The following is a 21,447-nucleotide window of genomic DNA, read 5'->3' on the forward strand; positions in this document are numbered from 1 at the left end:
AACATGCGAAGCCGTCAACAACAACGAAGTAAATATATAGTTCCATAGATGCAAACAAAATAACACTATGGCATGATATTTGATTAAGATCAATCTCTACAAATTTGATGGCAAAAACACACCTCTCCTATACGGGAATGAACCTAACCATTTAACGGAAAAAAAAAAAAAAAAGATGAAAACCCATGCGGGAATGAACCTAACCACACTGCATGCACTCACATAGACTGCATACACACACTCACACGCACTGAAGAATGAACGCATTATATTCAGTTAGCACCATTCAACTTTAAAAGCAGTGAGACCTTCCAAAGGCATAGCCTAACTGGTCTTGGTTCAAATAACCAAATTGAGAACAACAGTTCAATTTTAGAAAAGCTGTACAGAGGGAAAACAAAAAAGAAAAGAAAAAACAGACAAAACAATCCTATAACCGCAACTGAAAAACAAAATCAAACTGAACATAATAAAATATCAGCAGAGCATGAACGCTAACTAACATCCCTTGGAAACATGTGCTGGTTACGTATAATATATATGCGCATAAATTAAGAAAATGGCTTAAGTGCCCTAGCAGTGGTCTTTATGCTGAACCAAATCACTATTAGGTTAATTGTATTGATTCACGCATCTTCTTTTATGTCTAAATCTCTACTAAATTGCCCTACGAAAATGACATAAAACTAATTAAAATTCCCAATATATTTGAGAAATACAACTTTTAAAAGTGTGAGAATATATGCAGCACCAGGATGTTGCAGAACTCACTGCCCCAATTTAAGATTCGGTTTTTGTCCAATGTATGTATATGCTTAGATACATCTGAGAATTTTCTTTGCAACAGTTGCTACTCTCATCGTCTTTTGAGAGAGATAGATACAAAGGTAAGGATTACAATGGGGAATAGTTAAGTATCCCTCTAAAATACTAAAGAAAAACATACCTCGAACGGAGTAAACAACTGTTTGTCTCCATAGCAGTTTCTCAGAGCATTTATGTTGTCAGAAAGATAGTGCTCCACTCCAGAAGGATGGACAAATGTACCAGATGGAGACTGACCCAAAGAAAACATAACTAAAAGTTAGTATCTGATGAACAATTAAGGTGATGCAAAAGGACAACACGTGATGTGAAATTATTATACCAAAATATCCAGGGTCTGTTAATCTAATCACCCAATAAAATAAAACAGAAATTAAGCACAATAATATCAAAATTAAAAGGAAGGAATAACATGAAACCTTGTGCATATAACATTCGCGAGAATGAATCACACAACAATCAAGGGTGGACAAATCACAAAAGTGACAACTAAAGGGCACCTAACAGACACCCCCATCTCTCTCTGCAATCGCAAAAATCCCTCGGGTTTGAGGAAGCAAATGGAAAACGAAATGTTTTTCCATCCCCTACCCATACCCAAACCTCCCTTACCTGTTCCCTTTACCCTCGCAGAAAATCCTCCCATCTCCCTCTCTCACCATTGTCCCATCTCTCTGTTTGCAAATCGCAGAAAAGAAACCCTAAACAAATCCCTGAAATCCCTCGCCTAAATCCTCCCACATTTCTCTTTAACACCCCCTATCTCTCTCTGTGCAAAACCTAAACCAGATCTCCTAAATCCTATCTCAGACACGCCACAAACAGCAAAGAAGCCAAGGTATGAAAACAATCTCTACATAATACCATGGAACAATGAAACAAAATGGTACTTACTTGTTCTTGTCCAAAATCGTTGGTGCCGCCGCACATTGTTATCAATTGTGGGTTTATCAAATCCTTCATGGCTTAGATTGCATGAAGAATTAGAATCTAAAAGATAAATATATGCTGTAAATCATCATATAAATGTAACTGCATTTGAAAAAAAAATAAAATAAAAAGGGAATGAAAAAATTGAATTCTATTTCATCATTATGTAATTGCATGAAATGTTACATTGAATGCAGACTCAATCAATTTCCCCAAAGTCATTGTTAAGTGAAAATCAATACCAAACCCATAAATACCACCATTGAATTTGGCAAAACCCAAAAATAAAATACATAAATTTACTCATATAATCACAGAAAAACATGAAATTTGAGCACCCATTTGGCCAAGTTAAAGGATAAAAGCACTCACATCATTATAGTACTCTTTGGGACGATCTTCTAATACTGGTTCTTCCTTTTTCTTGCTCTTCCTCAGAACTGCCATTAAAAAACCCAGAGAAGCACACAAATTCAGAAAAGATAAGGTCCAAAACTGCCATAAAAAATCCAGAAAGCATACAAATTTATTAGAAAGAAAAGTTCAAATTACAAAAACCAACTGATGTGAGTGAGTAGTGAGAGGTTGTGTTAGGCACCTGAAACACGTTTTGGTTACAATTGAAAGGGCCAGAACCTTGCATGTGAGGAAGATGACGATAGGATTCCAGAGACAGAGAAAGGAGGAGTAAGACGACGGAGGTGAGAGAAGGGAGACGGCGGCGAGATGAGGATAGGACAGAGGCGAGTGCCAAAGTTTCTGCTTGTCTACAAAATTGGCAAAATTGGCACACAGGTTCACAACTCGTCGTCTTCCCTTGATTAATGGCTCCTTTAAATATCCAAATGATCAAGGACGATCGTGCTCGCAGAATACTTGATGAGCTCCTTTTGGTAATCCCCCTAAAACAAATAAGCACAATATCTATGTAAACTGGCATTTCACTCAATTATACATTAGTTATGGCATCTTTGGAACTAAATGACTTCAACCTTAATATCCTATAAGCAGTATGTTTCTATATTTTAAATCCTGTTATGATAACAGGTAAATATAGATGATACAAAAGTAATTTAGTTTCATCATGCATATTTTCGCACTATTTAGTAAAGAACTCGGCCGGACTTGATTCCGAATAACATTCACAATTTCATATAGAATTTCAAAAGCCAGAGACTTTAGTGTAAATTACAATAAAATTTCACAAAGAAAGCAAATTGTAATATAAGTCTGATCTACAATTCGAATTTACCTGGATATGGTGATTTACGTTTTCATTGGAATTTTTGCATGCATTTACATCTGATGAAAAAATAATACATCATTAGTTGGCAGGAAGGAACTTTGATAAGCAGATAAAGAAACAAGATTGAATATAAGTTTCGTGTACCCTGAAGTTGTTTGTTCTTGCTACAGAATACTCGCATCCTTTGCAGCCACTTCTATTTTCTTATGGTTTCAGTAATGGTATGCTTGGGTCCAATTCTTGTTGTCTTCTAGTTCTCATCCTAAATCAAGTTAACAGTTCAACATTATTCGTTATAAGCTAAAAAAGTAGGATTAGTTATTTTAGTAAATCTATTTCTTGTAAACTTGCCTGTTCCTCGAACATACCTGACAAATCGAGATCATTGGACATGGCTATCAATTGGAATGCATTCATAAAACTCGAGGATTTGGGAATTATTGTCTCCACCACATTTTCCTGCAATGAAAATAGCAATTGTAACAAAAATCAGATATTTGGACCGAAGGTAAGATTCTAGCATTTTCTCCGTATCACAATCATGCATAGCTTTTACCTCAATTGAATCAAATCCAACACTAACCCATCACAGCTCGATGATCACTCAGAAAACTGAACGCAAAAATCAACAAAATTTCACAATTTTAAATTATAATTCGTTTCATATTCTTTAATCCACTGAAAAAGCAAAAAATTAAAATTAAATTAAAAGGGAACTTGGTGGTCGTGGGTGCCGCCGCCGATGAGGAGGTTGAAGGGATTGATTTTAGCTTTTTTGTTGAAAAGCTGGCTTTCTTCTTTTTGTTCCTTCAAAACTTTTTTCAGCATTCGCCTGAGGAAAGGGGAAATGGTTCAGAGAGAGTTGTCTCCATTGCTGCGACCTTGTCCATTGAACTTTTTGCAGTTGCTTTTAAGCATCGCTCCTTCCCTTCCTCCCTTCCCTTGCAAGTCACATACCTTCCCCTCACCAAACCCTTCTCTCTCTCCCTCCCCCTCCATCCTTCCCTCTCTCTCCCTCCCTCCTCTCTGCAAGTCGCATGCCTTCCCCTTACCAAACCCCAATCTCTCCATCCCCATCCCTCCTTCCCTCTCTCTCCTCCTCTCTCCCTCCCTCTTCTCTGCAAGTCGCATGCATTCCCCTCACCAAACCTCTCTCTTTATCCCCTCCCTCCTCTCTCTCTCCTCCTCTCTGCAAGCAAGCATGCCTTCCCACCAAATCCCACATCGAGCCATCAATCCCACTGAATGCAACCCTAACTGACAACAATGCCCACCCAACTTTTATCCCCAACCGTGTGATGTTAACCCCAGACGGGCATTCCCGTCATTTGAACTGATGATGGCATCTTCGTAAAAAGCTAAAAGCATCTCAGTGGCAATCTTGTAAATAAACTGAAATGTGGTAAAAACACTGTTCATATGAATAGTGCGATATCCCCTCCTACTTTAGACTAAAGTAATGACTTCAATCCCCATTACCCCATGACCCACTGATGCAACCTCATATTCTCCCACCTCTCCTTGAGGCTGCCACAGCCTTCTCCTGCTTCTCTTCCTCATGTCTCGACTGCTCTAGATCACTCAAAATTGCCTCAACAGCCACTGCCTCCTTTTCCTCGTTGCTTGAGTCCACAATCTCACTCAAAGGTGCAGTGCTCTGATTCTAATCCAAATACCCCAAAGTGCTGAAAGTTTGTTGTTTTGGGTGGGAACCCGTTGATCCTTGATTGTTGTCTTCCCTCTAGCGTACTCCCTACCTCAAGAAACTCCCAATGTCGCTGCCTCATCTCTTCCACATAGCTTGATTCCTCAGGACCAGTCAAAATTTATGAATCATCGATCCAGGGGAGGAGGGATTCCTCATCAGCCACCGCCTCATTTTGCTCATTGTTTGGGACCATGGCATTAATCATAGGTGCAGTGCTTCGAAACTGAGCCAAATCACCCAAAGTGATGAATTGTTCTGGGCGGCAACCATGTATACCAGTTTCCTCTATGTCAAGGCGCTTCAGATACCATAACTTTTTAGGCAACTTCGAAAGTTTTGAGCACCCATGGAGAGTGAGCCATTCGAGACTTAGCAAATTGCATATACCGTCCGGAAGATAGACCAGGATTTTGCAATTTTTCAGATTTAACCACACTAGCCCCTGAAGCTGTTCAATTGATGCGGGAAGCTCTCTGATAGATATAAAGTGGAATCATGTCTCATCTATGTACCGAGATATGATGTAAGCACGAAACATCATGTCTCATCATGTCTCATCTATCTTACCATGAATTCAAAGAAAGGTTTCTGGCACCAAAACCTTTGCATATTGCAATTATCATTACTTTTGTTTGTGTGGTTTTCTCTTTCTTGACATACCGTAGCTTAAATTACAGATTTTCAAAATATATGCTCTTAATCGTGACTAGTTGACTGCTTATAACTATCCTTGCCCTCAATCTCTTCTTATTCTTCAAATGCTGTCAGCTTTATCTGCTTTCGTTGCCTTTCTCAGCATTGTGTATTTCCCATATGTTGGGTTTTAATACCTCCGGTATTATCTAATCAAATTCAAATTACTTCCACATTACACATTAATGTGGTCAGGTTTTCTTGGACATTGCTCAGTGATTAGCATGATTCTTCACTTTCCTATATTTCCTGTTTTAGTGTCTATGGATGGGTTTGCTGCATTTACATACTTTCTCGCATTCCCCCTCTAACGTCATCTTCATATTTCATACAGCCAACCCCACTTAGTGGGATAAGGCTTAGTTGTTATTGTTGTTTTTTAACTGCCTATGTTGGCATTACAGATTATTGTCTTTGTAGCCATCATAATACATTCAAACAACCTTCTGATGCAGTTCTTGCGCATTTCTCTTGATACAATTGAAGTGCCTAGCATACATCAGTACTGCATCAGTTATATGATTTATCCTGTTTAGCATCACTTCCGACTTTTTAGCGTCTTTAAGCTTCATCTGTGTTAATGAGTTGAAATTTCAGATTCAATATGAAATTAAGGTGTTTGTGATAAGTTGATAACTCAATAATATTACTGATCTCGTGTTCTGGTTGTTATCGGTCTCAAAGTAGGTGGTTCATTTTGGTGACTGTATTGTACCCTTACCTGTTTTCTGCACTGTTACATGCTAACAGCACAAGGTTTATTTGGTTGAACATTCAGGGGTTTGTTATATCAGACTGGGAAGGTATTGACAGGATTACCTCGCCGCCACATTCGAACTACATATACTCTGTCCAAGCTTCAGTTCTAGCTCGTTATTTTATATAAAAACCTCTTACAGAAATGAACGAAGACAATTTCTGGTTCGAAATTATAAAACTCTGAAGATGGGTCTCTGTGTTTTGAAGGTCATGGTCCCTGTCAACTATAAAGAATTCATTAATGATCCCATTAACCTGGTCAAGAATAACGTTGTCCCAATGGATCGTACTGATAATGCTATGGGAAGGATTCTGCTTGTCAAGTTCACCATGGGTCTTTTTGAGAACCCGTTGGCTGATTTCAGCCTAGTCAATGAGCTTGGAAGCCAGGTCAGTTTATCCGAGATAATCAAATATCAGGATTTGCAACCCTCCTATTGGTCATTTGATTGATGTATATAGTTCGATAAAATTAGAATGGACATTCCTTTGAAATTGGTGTTACACTTAATGGCCAAAAGACTGCTTTGTAAGTTTTGTATTTATTGATTTACTGACATGAATCAATCATTTTTGTATTTTAATTTAACATTACCAGGATCATAGAGATTTGGCAAGGGAGGCTGTCAGAAAATCCATCGTGTTTTTGAAGAATGGGAAAAACGGGAACATTACAGATCCAATCATACCGCTTCCCTAGAAGGTGTCTAAAATTCTAGTCGCCGGCAGTCATGCTGATAATCTTGGGCTACCAATGTGGTGGATGGACAATTACATGGCAAGGATTCAGTGGCAACAATTATACAACCGGTGTAGTCTGCTTTCATCGCTATATTAAATACATAATATTCTGTCTATATGCACTACTTTTGTGCTCTACAATAAAATGATAGAATTGAATATTCACAAAATAGAACATTAAGCACTTAATAAGAAGATTACACAGGTGCTGGTTAGGTGTAACAAGAAAATCGTCTTCACAGTTATTAGAAAGTATGGAAACGTGCGTATAGGATGTCCGTACATAAATGAATCTAATCTTGGCTGTATATTTCATAAAACTTCCTTTTCATGATTAGGGACTATGATCCTTGGTGCTATAAAATCAGCAGTCGACTCAAGCACGGAAGTTATCTACAGTGAGAATCCTGATGGTAATTTGTAAAGTCCAACAACTTTGCATATGCCATTGTTGTGGTTGGCGAGCACCCTTATGCTGAGACTGCAGGAGACAGCCCAAACCTAACGATGGTGGAACCTGGCCCAAGTGTCATCAGCAATGTGTGTGAAAGTGTCAAGTGCATTGTTATCTTAATAACTGGCAGACCTATCGTAATTGAACCATATATTTCCTCGATTGATGCTCTGGTGGCAGCATGGTTGCCAGGCTCTGAAGGCCAAGGCATTACTGATGTCCTTTTTGGGGATCATGGAATCAGTGGAAAGCTTCCAAGAACATGGTTCAGGACTGTCGATCGACTCCCAATGCATGTTGGTGATTCACAGTATGATGCACTTTTCCCATTTGGATTTGGACTGGAAACTGAGTCGGTAAAGGAGCTTGTAACAAGGTAACAGGTTCTATTTGCTTCATTTCAAAACATGATAGTGCATTGTTCTATTTTTACACAAAGGATGAGATCTATCACCGTCATTTAAAAGCAGCACTCTGTAACTGTATAACTACAACAAGGTCCCATTAGGGTCAAATCCTTACAAGTAAATTTGTATTATACTTCAGCAAGTATTAAAATAACTAAAATAACTAACCATGCATTAATCCTTTTAGATGTTTTCCGTTTTATAGTTCATTGAATGTGTCTTCTTTCTATTAAATATTTCCAGTACACGGGGACCCTGAACTGGTATGAAGAATTGGTTCAGCAACTGCTCTTGAAGCCCGAGCTACGGGGATTCCTTATGTATTTGCTTCTTGCATTGCGGTAAATAATACATTGCAAAAGGATTTATGCGTTCAGCATTTTCTTCTTTTACATGGTTAACAATGTCACATTCATATTTTTTCCATCTGATGACTTCTGTGCGTTGCCTGGAACATCCTGTATAGGTATGTAGAGATCCAAGATGGGGCTGGTGTTACAAAAGCTACAGTAAAGATCACAAAATTGTGCAAGAAATGACGGAGATCATTCCAGGTTTACAGGGTGATATCCCTGCAAATTCTCATATGCAGTTTTTGCGCATTTCTCTTGATACAGTTAAAGTGCCTAGCATACATCAGTTATATGATTTATCCTGTTTTGCATCAGTTCCCACTTTTTAGGTTCTTTAAGCTTCATCTGTGTTAATGAGTTGAAATTTCAGATTCAATATGAAATTAAGGTATTTGTGATAAGTTGATAACTCAATAATATTACTGATCCCGAGTTCTGGTTGTTATCGGTCTCACAATAGGTGCTTCATTTTGGTGACTGTATTGTACCTTTATCTGTGTTCTGCACTGTTTCATGCTAACAGCACATGGTGTTTTTGGTTGAACATTCAGGGTTTTGTTATATCAGACTGGGAGGGTATTGATAGGATTACCTCGTCGCCACATTCAAACTACACATACTCTGTCCAAGCTTCAGTTCTAGCTGGAACTGACATGGTTCGTGGCTTATTTTATATAAAAACCTCTTACAGAAATGAAAGAAGATAATAGCGTCTCTATTACACTATATAAAACTCCTTTTCTATTCTGGTTCGAAATTATAAAACTCTGAAATTATAAAGAATTCATTAATGATCTCATTAACCTGGTCAAGAATAACGTTGTCCCAATGGATCGTATTGACGATGCTGCGGGAAGGATTCTGCTTGTCAAGTTCACCATGGGTCTTTTTGTGAACCCGTTGTCTGATTTCAGCCTACGACATGAGCTTGGAAGCCAGGTCAGTTTATCCGAGATAATCAAATATCAGGATTTGCAACCCTCCTATTGGTCATTTGATTGATGTATATAGTTCGATAAAATTAGAATGGACATACCCTTGAAATTGGTGTTACATTCAATGGCCAAAAGACTGCTTAGTAAGTTTTGTATTTATTGATTTTCTGACATGAATCAATCATTTTTGTATTTTAATTTAACATTACCAGGATCATAGAGATTTGGCAAGGGAGGCTGTCAGAAAATCCATCGTGCTTTTGAAGAATGGGAAAAGCAGGAACATTACAGATCCAGTCATACCTCTTCCCAAGAAGGTGTCTAAAATTCTAGTCGCCGGCAGTCATGCTGATAATCTGGGCTACCAGTGTGGTGGATGGACAATTGCATGGCAAGGATTCAGTGGCAACAATTATACAACCGGTATAGTCTGCCTTCATCGCTGTATTAAATACATAATATTCTGTCTATGTGCACTACTTTTGTGCTCTACAATAAAATGATAGAATTGAATATTCAAAAAATAGAACATTATGCACTTAATAAGAAGATTACACAGGTGCTGGTTAGTTGCAACAAGAAAATCGTCTTCACAGTTATTAGAATGTATGGAAATATATACCCGTGCGTATAGGATGTTCGTACATAAATGTATCTAATCTTGGTTGTATTTTTCATAAAACTTCCTTTTCATGATTAGGGACTACGATCTTTGGTGCTATAAAATCAGCAGTCAACTCAAGCACAAAAGTTATGTACAGTGAGAATCCTGATGGTAATTTTGTGAAGTCCAACAACTTTGCATATGCCATCGTTGTGGTTGGCGAGCATCCTTATGCTGAGACCGTGGGAGACAGCCCAAACCTAACGAGGGCGGAACCTGGCCCAAGTGTCATCAGCAATGTGTGTGAAAGTGTCAAGTGCATTGTTATCGTAATAACTGGCAGACCTATTGTAATAGAACCGTATGGTTCCTCGATTGGTGCTCTGGTGGCAGCATGGTTGCCGGGCTCTGACGGCCAAGGCATTGCTGATGTCCTTTTTGGGGATCATGGATTCAGTGGAAAGCTTCCAAGAACATGGTTCAAAACTGTCGATCAACTCCCAATGAATGTTGGTGATTCACACTGATCCACTTTTCCCGTTTGGGTTCGGACTGGAAACTGAGTCAGTAAAGGAGCTTGTAACAAGGTAACCCTTCATACATGTATATCTATATAGGACCAGCTACGTAGCAGGTATCCTGTTTTCCTGCAAGCTTGTTCATATAACAAAACTTGATGGGAAAAAGAAAGAAATGAAATTTACAAGGGATTTGGGACCGGTGGTGGCTTCTAGGTTTCAATCTATCAATACTACATATTGTTTTAAAGCATTCATGTGTTTCGGTGTAATATAAACCGAAGAACTTGGTTACCTGTATCGATACTGACTTCAGCTTCGTGATTCCTGCAGGTCGACCTCAGCTGGTGTTGTTTCAAGGCCGTGCATACTTATCGTCATGGTTGCTCTGGTTCTCAGCTTATAGTTTAGAGGTATAGTTTTGGGTCTAGGATTATTGAGTTCTCGGCATTTCCGAATTGCGTAGGTTTCTGCTTACACGGTGCCTTTTTCCTCTAAAAGTTTCAGGGAGCTTTTACTATAGCAATTGGATTTGTTGGCTGACACAGTTTATGGCAGAAGGAAGGGAAAAGCTTTGAGTTGATTAGATTGTGGCAGCCACAAAAATTATAAGCATTCATTGTCGAGCCATTTTAACGATTACAATTTACATGTAGCAAATTTGAATAATAAATTAAATTGATTTTTGTTTTGAAATTCTTCAGTGAAAAGAATGTTAGGAGGATCACCTTCTATTGGTCTATTATTATTTGTTTTTTTTTAAGCAATTTTTTGCAATTTTGCTTCAATACTACGTAGTAATGAATTATGTGAAAAAAATGCATGCTTGAAATAGTTTGGATTTTTATCATAAATGATCCTTGAAAGTGACGTTGTTCGTCACCTTAGTCTTTGAAGTTGAAAATTAATCAATGTCGTTCCTAAAATTTACTAGAAGCATCAAGGAGCTGATTATCACAACTTTTTTTTGGGTATCACACCCCTTAGTCCCTTCTAATTGCCCAGATCACCGCCCATCGCAGCCCCATGACCCGGAACAAGAGGACGCAAGCTGAGAGAGAATACAAGAAGAAACCGTCACAAACTTCACATGCATCACATGCTTCTCATACTCATGTGTCTTGCACGAGTATATCTAAAACAAAGTCAGCTACTATGACAGCCGGCACAATCCTAGCTTATGAGCTAGTTTAATCTCAGCCATCCATTTCCAATTAAAGGCTTAATCACTAACAATACATTACCTGATCGAAGAGAAGGAAAAAAACAACTGTGCAAGACATACGGATAAGTAAATACTTAGCACGTACAAACCGCAGGTGGAGCAACGAGTACCCTGCCGCCTCCGCTTTTCTTCCGCATCGCGCAGCATCTCTTCAAAATAGCGCCGCCCTTCTTCCGCTTCTTCTTCCGCATTGCACCGCATCTCTTCCACATAGCTTGATTCCGCAATATCCTGCCGCCTCTCTTCCACATGGCGCCACATCCAGGGGAGGCGGGATTCAACATCAGCCACCGCCTCATTTTGCTCAATGTTTGGAAAAATGGCATTAATCTTAGGTGCAGTGCTTCGAAACTGAGCCAAACCCCCCAACTTGATGAATTGCTGTTCTGGGCAGTAACCATGTATACCAGTTCCCTTTATGTCAAGGCGCTTCAAATACCATAAATCTTCAGGCAACTTCGAAAGTTTTGAGCACCCATTGAGAGTGAGCCATTCGAGACTTAGCAAATTGCAGATACTGTTCGGAAGATAGACCAGGCTTTTGCAGTTTTTCAGATTTAACGACACTAGCCCCTGAAGCCGTTCAATTGATGCAGGAAGCTCTCTGATAGATGTGCTATCCAAATCAAGGCTGGCTAATCTTTCCATATTTTCTAATATGTCTGGAAACACCTTAAACTCTGTACAACCAGAAAGAGAGAGATAATTTAGGGACTTGAGCCGACAAATGCTGCTTGTAAGACTCTCAAAGTCTTTGCTATACCGTAGCGTCAAGGTAGCAAGCCCCGTAAGACTATAAATTATGGATGGCAATTCTTCAATTGCAATCCCTGAAAAGGCTCCCGCAGCTAGCGTCCAATCTAGCGTCCAATCTAAATGAAGCTCTGTTAGGTTCTCCGTAACTTTTAGAAACTCTGGAAAATTCCTCAGATTTGAGCAGCCAGAAACATTCAGGGCTTGAAGAGATCTCATATGAATGCTGCCTGGAAGAATCTTTAATCTTCTGCAATCCTTCAGGCTTAGGGTAACGAGTCCCGTAAAGTTTTTGATGGACGAGGGCAGTTTTGAAATTGCAGTCTCATCTAAATTAAGCTCTAATAGGTTCATAACTTCAGGAATTTGTACAAAATTATACAGATTGGAGCAGCTGGAAAGATTAAGGGTTCGAAGAGATCTCGTATGAATGCTGCTTGGAAGGCTACGAAGTTTCTTGCATTCCTTTAGACTCAAAATCTCAAGGTTTTGAAGAGATGAAATTGATGGGGCAAGGCCTCTAACAGATGTCTCATCCAAGCGAAGCTCTCTTAATCTTTCCATATTTCCAACATTTTCTGGAAAGGCCTTGAGCTTTGGACAACCAGAAAGATTAAGAAGTTGCAGGGACTTGAGTTGAACAATGCTACTTGGAAGAATCTCAAGTTCTCTGCAATATTCAAGATTCAAAGTAACAAGCCCCGTAAGATTGTTAATTGATCGAGGCAGTTCTTTTATTGCAGTCCCTTGCAAATAAAGCTTTGAAAGCTTCTCCATAACTTCGGAAATCTCTGGAAACTTCTCAAGTTTTGAGCAAAAAGAGAGATCAAAGGTTTCAAGAGATTTCATACAAATGTTCCTTGAAAAGGACTTGAGTTTGCCGCACCAACTTAGATCCAAGACGATAAGTTTTTCAAGGGCAGAAATGGATGGGTGAACCTCATATAAACTTGTGCATCCACCAAGAATTAGCTTCTCAAGATTCTTTGCCTCAGCGAAGTCCGGTGTTTCCTTAAGACGATAAGAGCCTTTTAAATTGATAATTTTCAACTTTCCAAGAGGCTGTCAATATACATCAAGGAAAATATGTGTTACATACATAATAAGGCATTTAAAAACTAAACCATTTAAAAGCAGCATATAGGCAAATGATGAACGTACCTTAGTTCCTTTCCAGAGGTGTTCAACCCAACTATATTGCATGTCAATTTCAACAAGATTCTCTGGGTTAAAATTGGACGATAAAGACTTTAGGGGACATTTGTTCCAAAACAGATAACTTAGTTTTTCAGAGAGAAACTTTAGATCCTCGTATTGCCAGTGATCATCGGCCGGCTCGCCCTCTGGTAGTAAACAGTGGGTATGGACTCTGAGTAGTCTTAGTTTTGGCATTTGAACAAGGGCGGTATCTAATTCCACAACATTGTTTGAGTGTGGCCATTGCACAATTATGCTTTCAATTGCTTCCGTAGCCTGGATTACCAAAATTGCACTTTGAATGAGTACAAACTTAAGATTAAAACGCCCAATGCACATGGTTCTCATGAATTGGATTTTGGTCAAAGTAGAAGCTTTATACTTTTATTATTAAGGAAAACTAACAAAAAGTCCAAAAAAACTTTATTTTACTGAAAAATGACAAATAAAGGTGCAGTGAATAGTACAAAAAAAATGTAAAAATGTGGGTTTTTGTTAAAAGTGAAAACAGTACCGAAAGTATTATTATTATTATTATTTTAAAATTTATTAATATTACTGGCCAGAAAAGATTCAATGCAATTACATTAATGGAGTGGACGGGAGCGTATTTCTCACATTTTTTTTATTTAGCACATAATGAACATCTTCACAGCTCCACAATCTGCTGCGCCTTCCAGGCTCCTTTATATCCTGGCGTACGATTTGGTGACCCATTTCCTCTATTAAATCATGCATCTCGAGTACACCATCAGATGAGATAGTGACAAGAGCTCTACCAACTAGAACGTCTAATCCGGTATGGGGATGGAAGTCACAACCCTCCATAATCCTTGTTGCCAAGTCTTTCTTCATTTGTTTAAAGAAACATGCAATATCAAGAAATATTTCCTTCTGCAAATCATCTAGTCCATCATAGCTTGTTCTAAGGACTTTTTGGATTCCCGGGTGCGGGTTTCTCGCTATTTTCTTTAACTCATCTTTCCACACAAGTACACTTTTGTCATCGAGAAATGCTCCCAAGACTTTGAGTGCTAAAGGCAAACCTTGAGCATATTTTATGAAATGGCCTGACAGATCAATGTATTCTTCTGTGGGTTGCTTTGTACTGAAAGCATACTGCACAAACAGCTCGAGAGCATCATCGTCATTTAACAACTCGGGCTCATATATCCGATCACCAAGTCTACTTAGTGACTGTTTATCTCTAGTTGTTATAATGATTCGACTTCCGCCACCAAATGAAGGTTGCTTTCCAATTAAGGCTTCAATTTGGGATGAACTCTCCACATTATCCAGAACAAGTAAAACTTTTTTCTTACCAACTCTTTCCATCATCTTCTGAAAACCATTTCTCAAAATCTCTGAACTCCCCACCTTCATATTTGTGATACTAGATAGAATTTCTGCCTGCATATCTAGTGGCGCTTCACCTGCATCAGTTGAGGGAAAACGTTGCTTCACATTTTCAAGAAAGCAACGACCTTCGAAGTGATGATTGATTTTATCATACACAGCTCTAGCGATGGTGGTTTTGCCTATACCGCCCATACCCCATATTCCAACAAAGCCAACGTTATCGACCTCGGGACATAATAGTGAATCCATTTTCTTTAAGCGGGAATCCATTCCAACCAAGCCATTCTTTTCACTTGATGGGATGTTGATCACTTTCTTAAAAATATCATCTGCAATCAACTCAACAAGCTTGGCATCATCCCTGCGAAATTTGAAAAACAATATTGTCAAGTCCTGCGATTGCTAGTTATATAACACTTATCACACTGTCATTGAAAACACAAAGTAACGACCCAACAATTCTCAGGAGTTTATTCTTCTTTCATTTACTCAATGCACTCTTCTAAGTTCAATCAACATATAAGAGAACTAGTCATCTATATCCTCTCCAGATGTTTTATAGACCTTTTAATAGCGGCCATATATTTTGATCTTGCGGTTTGAAGAATTAATTTAACTTGTTCTTTTTTTACTTATTAATGTTGGACGACGTCTTTTGTACATTATGTCTCCTCTCTGTTTCTCACACCTGCTCTTTCCTCATCATGAAAGAGGGAAGAAATTAAGAGATTTTGTACAAACGACATCGTCCCATGTGAAAAAGTAAATAAAAACAAGTGAATTCTTCACCGCAAGATCAATATCAAAGGCCCCCAATTTTTTATATTAGTTTCCTCTTCCCTTCTCATGGAAAATATCTAGGTGTGGTGGTGGAAAGTTTTGCAGAGAGTTGGTGAGTATTCAATTTTGTAGAGGGTTGGGAAGGAAGTCTTGGTTCTAGTTGTATTAACATTAATGATAACCACAGGAAATTAGCGACTATAAACGAAATAAGAATTTTCTTCAAAACTAAAACGACCAAAACAGGAAATTAGCTAAACTTCTAAACTACTAAGTGAATAAGATTATGAGGTTATGAGTTACTGGTAATTTTGTGAATCCCAGCCACATAAATCGGGGGCTCTTTGTAAAGCGGACCTCCACCGCTGCACTTCTTCCATGTCGGCGTCAGGATCATGTTCATGTTTAGAAAAAGCTTCCTCAAAACTTCCCTTGATTTTACGAACATGAGATGGGTCTACTTCGTAGAAGATGGGAATCACAATCTGCTTCTTCTGATCCATGCACTGCAGGATTTGGACGAGTTCTTTCAAGCACCATGTGGAAGAAGCGTAGTTTGGAGAAAAAACTACAACCGAAAGCCTCGAGTCGCTTATAGCCGTCAGTAGCTGCGAAAGGCCGTTGCCTTTTCTGAGCTCTTCAGCGTCAATGAAGGTGTTGATTGACCTCCGACCTAGAGCTTTGTAGAGATGGCCGATGAAGGTCCTGCGAGTGTCTTCCCCTCGAAAATTCAAGAAGACATCGTATTTGCAATCAGGAACAGATGAAGAAGAAGAAGCCATCAACAAGCACAAGATCGACAGCCTAATGTGATTCTCAAGTAGCCCCTTAACAAACTCAAGATTGCTGGTCAACGACCCCCTTCATTGGTTCTCACTAGAAAAATGAGATGCATCTCCAGGGGGTCGCTTTGGGCAAATAAAGTCCACTAATCTACGCGGTCCGATTGCATGTTGGCCGGCAACCCCATCGGGCTGGGCCCCAGTCCCTTCAGCATTCCCTTGCTTTTTGGCGCGTTGCCTTCCTTTTAGCGCGTCAAAGAGCGCAGCTTTCTCTCTTTCTCAGCGCGTCCACACGCAGAGTGGATCGGAAAGTTAGTCTAACAAATACAAATGAAAGAAAGTAACATTCATATTTTACTAAGCCTTTTAATTTTTATTTAAAATAGTCTCTAAGATTAACATAACTTCTCAGTTTGGTTCCTGAATTTTGATCGATAGAAGTGATGGTTAAAATTGTTTACCATCAATCATTTTGGTTATTCTATGAAAAATCTTGGTTAAATTAAGGGTATTTTTGTTAATCCCTTTGAATTGATCATGATGCAAATTATTGGTGATCCAAATCTCCTTTATGCCTGTAGCTTCTACTTATGTCATAATCTTTCAGCTTCTACCAATTATTGTTTCAGATGATTTTATTTTTACTATTTATTTTACTTTGTCCATGGGTGGCTTTTAGGTTCCCCTGCCGTCTTACTTGCTGTGTTATTTTCTCAACAAGTTTTGCTTTTATGTCCCCTTTGTTCGTAAATTTCCTCTTTTAATTTTAATATGATAATGGGATGATTGTTGAGCACTATTACCCCATGCTTTTCACGCATGCACACAAAAAAAAAAAATTTAGAGAGTTTCTCGTCACAAGTAATATATTTATCAAAATACTTGAAAAGTTTAGAAAGTTTCTAAGTCACAACTAACATTGCCATATAGTCAAAATGCTCAAAATATAGAAAAGAAATATAAAGAAGATATCAAGTTAGAGCATTCCGTTGCGCTATGGGATCACAATTATTTCTCTATCTTGCCTCTAAACCCACCTCCAAACACCGAAGTGAAATGTAAAATGACCAAAACACCCATCAAAACACTTTTCTCATGGCTCAAAAATAAATAAATAAATAAATAAATAAAAATCAAACACACATAGAAATTCAAAATACAAAAACTAAATAATAAATTTTGGAATGGAACAACTTTTAAATTAGATCAATCTCTTTTGAGAAGACTTGATTAAAAAAAAAATTATTTAAACCCAATAATGTTATCTCTTCACTCATTAGTTTTTGTATAAACTTTATATTCCAGTTACACCTTAAAACAAATGTGGTCCACATTCTGTGGGTGTGGATATAAATTACTCAATTATATAAACTAATCAATGGGTTGTAGTAGCGTCATGGGAGTCCCCATTGGTGAATCGGTCACAGGTCTGATGACTCCCTTTTTTGTGTCTTTTTGCTAAATATTTGTGACATGTCCTATGATTTGGTTGAAAAATAACTTTGTTAACACTTTTACTTGACATTCAAAAATAAATAAAACAACTCCTAATATGATGAAATGCGCGTGCGAGCACGTTGTTAAATTTGACGTATATTCTTAGACTATCATTAGAAATTACGCCCTCGTGTTGCTGTGGGAATCAGCTGTTTCAGGCGTAATCGGATGAATAAACACATTTAAATTGAATGAATTCAACACAAAGCTGGCATATAAACACATTGTACAATGAGTGGGAAGAAACTGAAAGTCTTTGATTAGAAAGAGATGGTTTCCAAAAAAGTTCTGTTTCCTTAAGAAACAAAAGAAACATGTAGTTCACACATATAATGTGTCCTAAAAGGCCAAGGAGAAAACAATGATTAGTCTTGCGTAAGCAAACCTGATATACAAGGTGTTGATTGAGTTCTGAACCAGAGCTTTGTGGAAATGGCCGATGAAGGTCTTGCGAGTGTCTTTGCCTCGAAAATTCAAGAAGACATCGTATTTCCAATCAGGAACAGATGAAGAAGAAGAAGCCATCAACAAGCACAAGATCGACAGCCTAATGTGAGTCTCGTGTAGCCCCTTAGAGCAGTTCCACCGAAGGTGGAATAGCCCATCACCCAGTCAAAAAACCAAGCTAGCACTTTGTCAATTCATTCCAGCCCGTGTGTTTGCCTGGCACCTAGCCTAAGTTGGTCTCTAGACTAGCCCCATTTTTGACAGACCTTGGGATGGGCCATTTGTGTTGTTGCGCGTGGCGCGTGGCACGTGGGCCCGAGTAGCAGACAACAAAATCAGAGGCGGGGCCCAATGGCACAGGCGCACTAACATCTCCCCTGGGTGGTCGACGTGGTCCAATTTCTGTCATTGGATTTCCAATGGTAAAAAAAATTTGAATTTCACTTTTAAACTGGACCGTCCAATCACAGATCAACGGTCCAAGTTTTTTCCCCCCCAAAAAAAAAAAAAGTCAGAAATTAAAAATAAAATAATTAATTTTTATTATTTTATGATAAAAAAATAATAATATTTTAATAAAATTGACCAACCTATTTTTTGTGTTTAAGGGTGGAGATGCTTTGGCTATTAATATTCATTGAGGTCTATTATTGTTCACTTGAGTGAATAAATACGCTGGATGCTAAAGTAAAGTCTTTAGGGTGGAACTGCTCTTAACAAACCCAAGATTGCCGGGCAACGACCCCCTTCATCGGTTCTCACTAGAAAAATGAGATGCATCTTCGGCCCCCGCCGGGGTGGGGGGGGGGGTGGTGGTGGTGGCGGCACTTGGAAGTTCCCAGGAAATAAAGGGTCGCTTTGGCTAAATAAAGTCCACTAATCTACCAATCTACCCAGTGGAATTGCACATGGTGGCCGACAACTCCATCAGGATGGGCCCCAGTCTTCTCAGCAAATCCTCTTTTCCCTTTCTTTTTGGCGCGTTGCCTTCCTTTTAGCGCGTTTAAGTGTGCAGATTTCTCTCTTTCTAAGCACGTCCACGGGCAGAGTGGGTCAGAATTTTTAACCCAACCCAGTTTCTTGTGTTAAATTTGTTGGTCAAAAATCAGTTTTACCAAGGTTCTAAAAGACGTTATACGCTGATCAGGTGGCGAGCTGGGACCTAGCGCCTAGGCGGACTAGACGGATTTAACTAAATCCATTATATTTTATGTAAATAAGTGTATGTTTATACTTAAAATATATATAATTTCATCATAAACTACAAAATAGAATGACACATATAATATGAAGTATTGGAACATAATGAAAACATGAGGAACAAACATTTAAGTACTCGACAAGTCTTTTACAATTTATTGGAAAAAAAAATAAAATGCAAAAGGAAAGTTATTTATTTTCTACCTAAGTAAGTCGATGCCTTGGTGGGTTTGGGCGGGTGCCTAGGCGGTCTAGGCGAGCGCCTCAGTAGGTCTATGGGTCCTTTCTTAATTTTCAAACGGCTAGGCATTAATCGGTGCGGTGACCAGCCACCTAGCGCCTAGGCGGCGCTAGGTGGACATTTTTAGAACAGTGGTTTTACCCAAGAGTCAGAGCAAATTGGAAGGAATTTAAAATTTAAATTTTAGGTTTTATTAGAAAGTTGGGGTTAGAAATTGTGTGAAAAATTATGTTTTACAGGTATAAACACATCAACTTATATCACATCTAATTGAATCAAGCAATCTCTAAACATGAGAAATGGATCTTAGAAAGTATAAATCCTACCTCATAATATTAATACAATTAACAAATTCTCAGTGCACGATCACAAAAAGGTAAAGAAAAGTAATTCAATTTCTAAATTTCAAAAATGGGAAAGATACAAAATGGGTCTAAGTTCTCAGTTCTCACCATAATGAAAATTATGATATCATTTTAACATGAATTCGGGTTTTATTTCGGTCACTAGCATTATAAAGCTAGCGACTTCAACCTGTGCAAGCAAACAACTGAATGAGACCCAAGCCTAACCTTGATTTAACCAAATCAAAAAAGCAATTACGATCAAACTAACCACTCTTATTCCCATATGTAGAAGCTATCCCTTGTTTTGCCTTTGTGAACAGTGCAGTTTTCACTCTCTACACACAAAATGAACACACTCAAAATGATCAGCAACATTAAAAAACTTAATAAATTATATGTATACATTACTATATATGTATTTGGACATAAAGTACAAAAATTTACTAACAGATTAAAAAAATAAGTAATTATGAATTGGAATTAAATGATATTATAGTTGTTAAGAGAAATACCTGACCAATTTTTACAAATAGCATCATAAATTGTTAAAAAAATAACTGCACTGAAATATCTAATTACTCAAATCTATAATTCTATTAAAACACGTCACCGAAAACCCCAAGGAGAGAGGTGCATATTCCTAACCTTGCACGGTTAAATTTGCATTTTGTTTGAGGGGAGAAAAATGATCAAAACTGATAAGTCAATAGTTAAATAGGTTTACTGTGGTGTCAAATATTTTTTAATACATACATAATGCTGTCTATTTAAATCAACATTGATTCTTGCATACCATCGGTTATATAATGTTTGGAGTTGAATGTATATATACCCAAATGGGAATAATTCTTTATCCGAAACTTAGAACAAACCAACTCATCCGAGAACGCAATGGAACTTCGCTGCAACTCCAATTTAATCAATGTAAATTATTATACTGAAACAATGTGATCAAACTTAATCAAAACTCCAAATCCACCAAAAGTTTAAATTTCTTACCTTGAGTACAGAGGGCTTCAGAAAACGACGGCATTCTAGCCTGGAAATAAAATCCCCAAAATCAGAAAAATGAAATTTGCACAGAATTCACAGCTGTAAACACAAAATTACCCACCCAAATCGGCTAGAGAACTTCCCCTCTAAACTCAAACAAAATCAACTCCAAACTTAATTAAATTTGTTTTCTTTTCCAAAACTTCTCTCAATCTGCAACATCATGAGCAAATCAAAACCCCTAAATGCAATTGATCACAAACTGGATCAGTGCTCTGTCTCTCAGACACAACGAAAGCATAACCATATTGCCCAATAATATATAAAGTTCGCTAAACTAATAGGATTTCAAAATTTTGTGACAAAGAGATTAATACCTTAGTCAATACCAGAAATGTTCATAGCTGAAACACAGAAATGATGAGCCTAAAAATCATAACCTAAACAAATGAT

The 21,447-nt window shown here is 38.1% G+C and overlaps 2 protein-coding genes, 2 long non-coding RNA genes and 1 pseudogene across 5 annotated transcripts; 2 read left to right on the top strand and 3 right to left on the bottom strand.

Moving 5' to 3' along the window:
- Positions 1 to 2,017: 2,017 nt before the first annotated feature.
- Positions 2,018 to 3,459, bottom strand: LOC137746656 (uncharacterized). Its single transcript, XR_011069892.1, has 4 exons — positions 3,370 to 3,459; positions 3,146 to 3,263; positions 3,008 to 3,057; positions 2,018 to 2,657 (listed from the first exon to the last, which is right to left on the bottom strand). It is a non-coding gene; the product is annotated as an uncharacterized lncRNA (long non-coding RNA).
- A 2,807-nt stretch (positions 3,460 to 6,266) lies between these two features.
- Positions 6,267 to 8,792, top strand: LOC137746450 (uncharacterized; annotated as a pseudogene).
- A 95-nt stretch (positions 8,793 to 8,887) lies between these two features.
- On the top strand, positions 8,888 to 10,586 carry LOC137746449 (uncharacterized). Of its 2 annotated transcripts, XR_011069853.1 has the most exons (4): positions 8,888 to 9,055; positions 9,264 to 9,474; positions 9,752 to 10,242; positions 10,507 to 10,586. XR_011069853.1 is itself a non-coding variant. In XM_068486465.1 (3 exons), exons 1-3 carry the CDS (start codon positions 8,945 to 8,947, stop codon positions 10,180 to 10,182), a joined length of 753 nt encoding a protein of 250 aa, XP_068342566.1. In that variant the 5' UTR covers positions 8,888 to 8,944; the 3' UTR covers positions 10,183 to 10,473. The 2 variants fall into 2 exon arrangements, 1 of the variants encoding a protein (XP_068342566.1); XM_068486465.1 differs by lacking the exon at positions 10,507 to 10,586 and having other exon boundaries at positions 9,752 to 10,473.
- Positions 10,587 to 11,177: 591 nt separating this feature from the next.
- Positions 11,178 to 16,392, bottom strand: LOC137746448 (disease resistance protein RPV1-like). The gene is made up of 4 exons (XM_068486463.1): positions 15,791 to 16,392; positions 13,967 to 15,068; positions 13,313 to 13,624; positions 11,178 to 13,213 (listed from the first exon to the last, which is right to left on the bottom strand). The coding sequence occupies exons 1-4, from the start codon at positions 16,267 to 16,269 to the stop codon at positions 11,414 to 11,416; spliced, it is 3,693 nt and encodes a 1,230-aa protein (XP_068342564.1). The 5' UTR covers positions 16,270 to 16,392; the 3' UTR covers positions 11,178 to 11,413.
- Positions 16,393 to 20,062: 3,670 nt separating this feature from the next.
- LOC137748593 (uncharacterized) lies at positions 20,063 to 21,162 on the bottom strand. Its single transcript, XR_011070085.1, has 4 exons — positions 21,001 to 21,162; positions 20,795 to 20,903; positions 20,270 to 20,336; positions 20,063 to 20,188 (listed from the first exon to the last, which is right to left on the bottom strand). It is a non-coding gene; the product is annotated as an uncharacterized lncRNA (long non-coding RNA).
- Positions 21,163 to 21,447: the final 285 nt, after the last annotated feature.

The sequence above is a fragment of the Pyrus communis genome, chromosome 10 (genome assembly GCF_963583255.1).
Source record: "Pyrus communis chromosome 10, drPyrComm1.1, whole genome shotgun sequence".
Classification (NCBI taxonomy): domain Eukaryota; kingdom Viridiplantae; phylum Streptophyta; class Magnoliopsida; order Rosales; family Rosaceae; genus Pyrus; species Pyrus communis.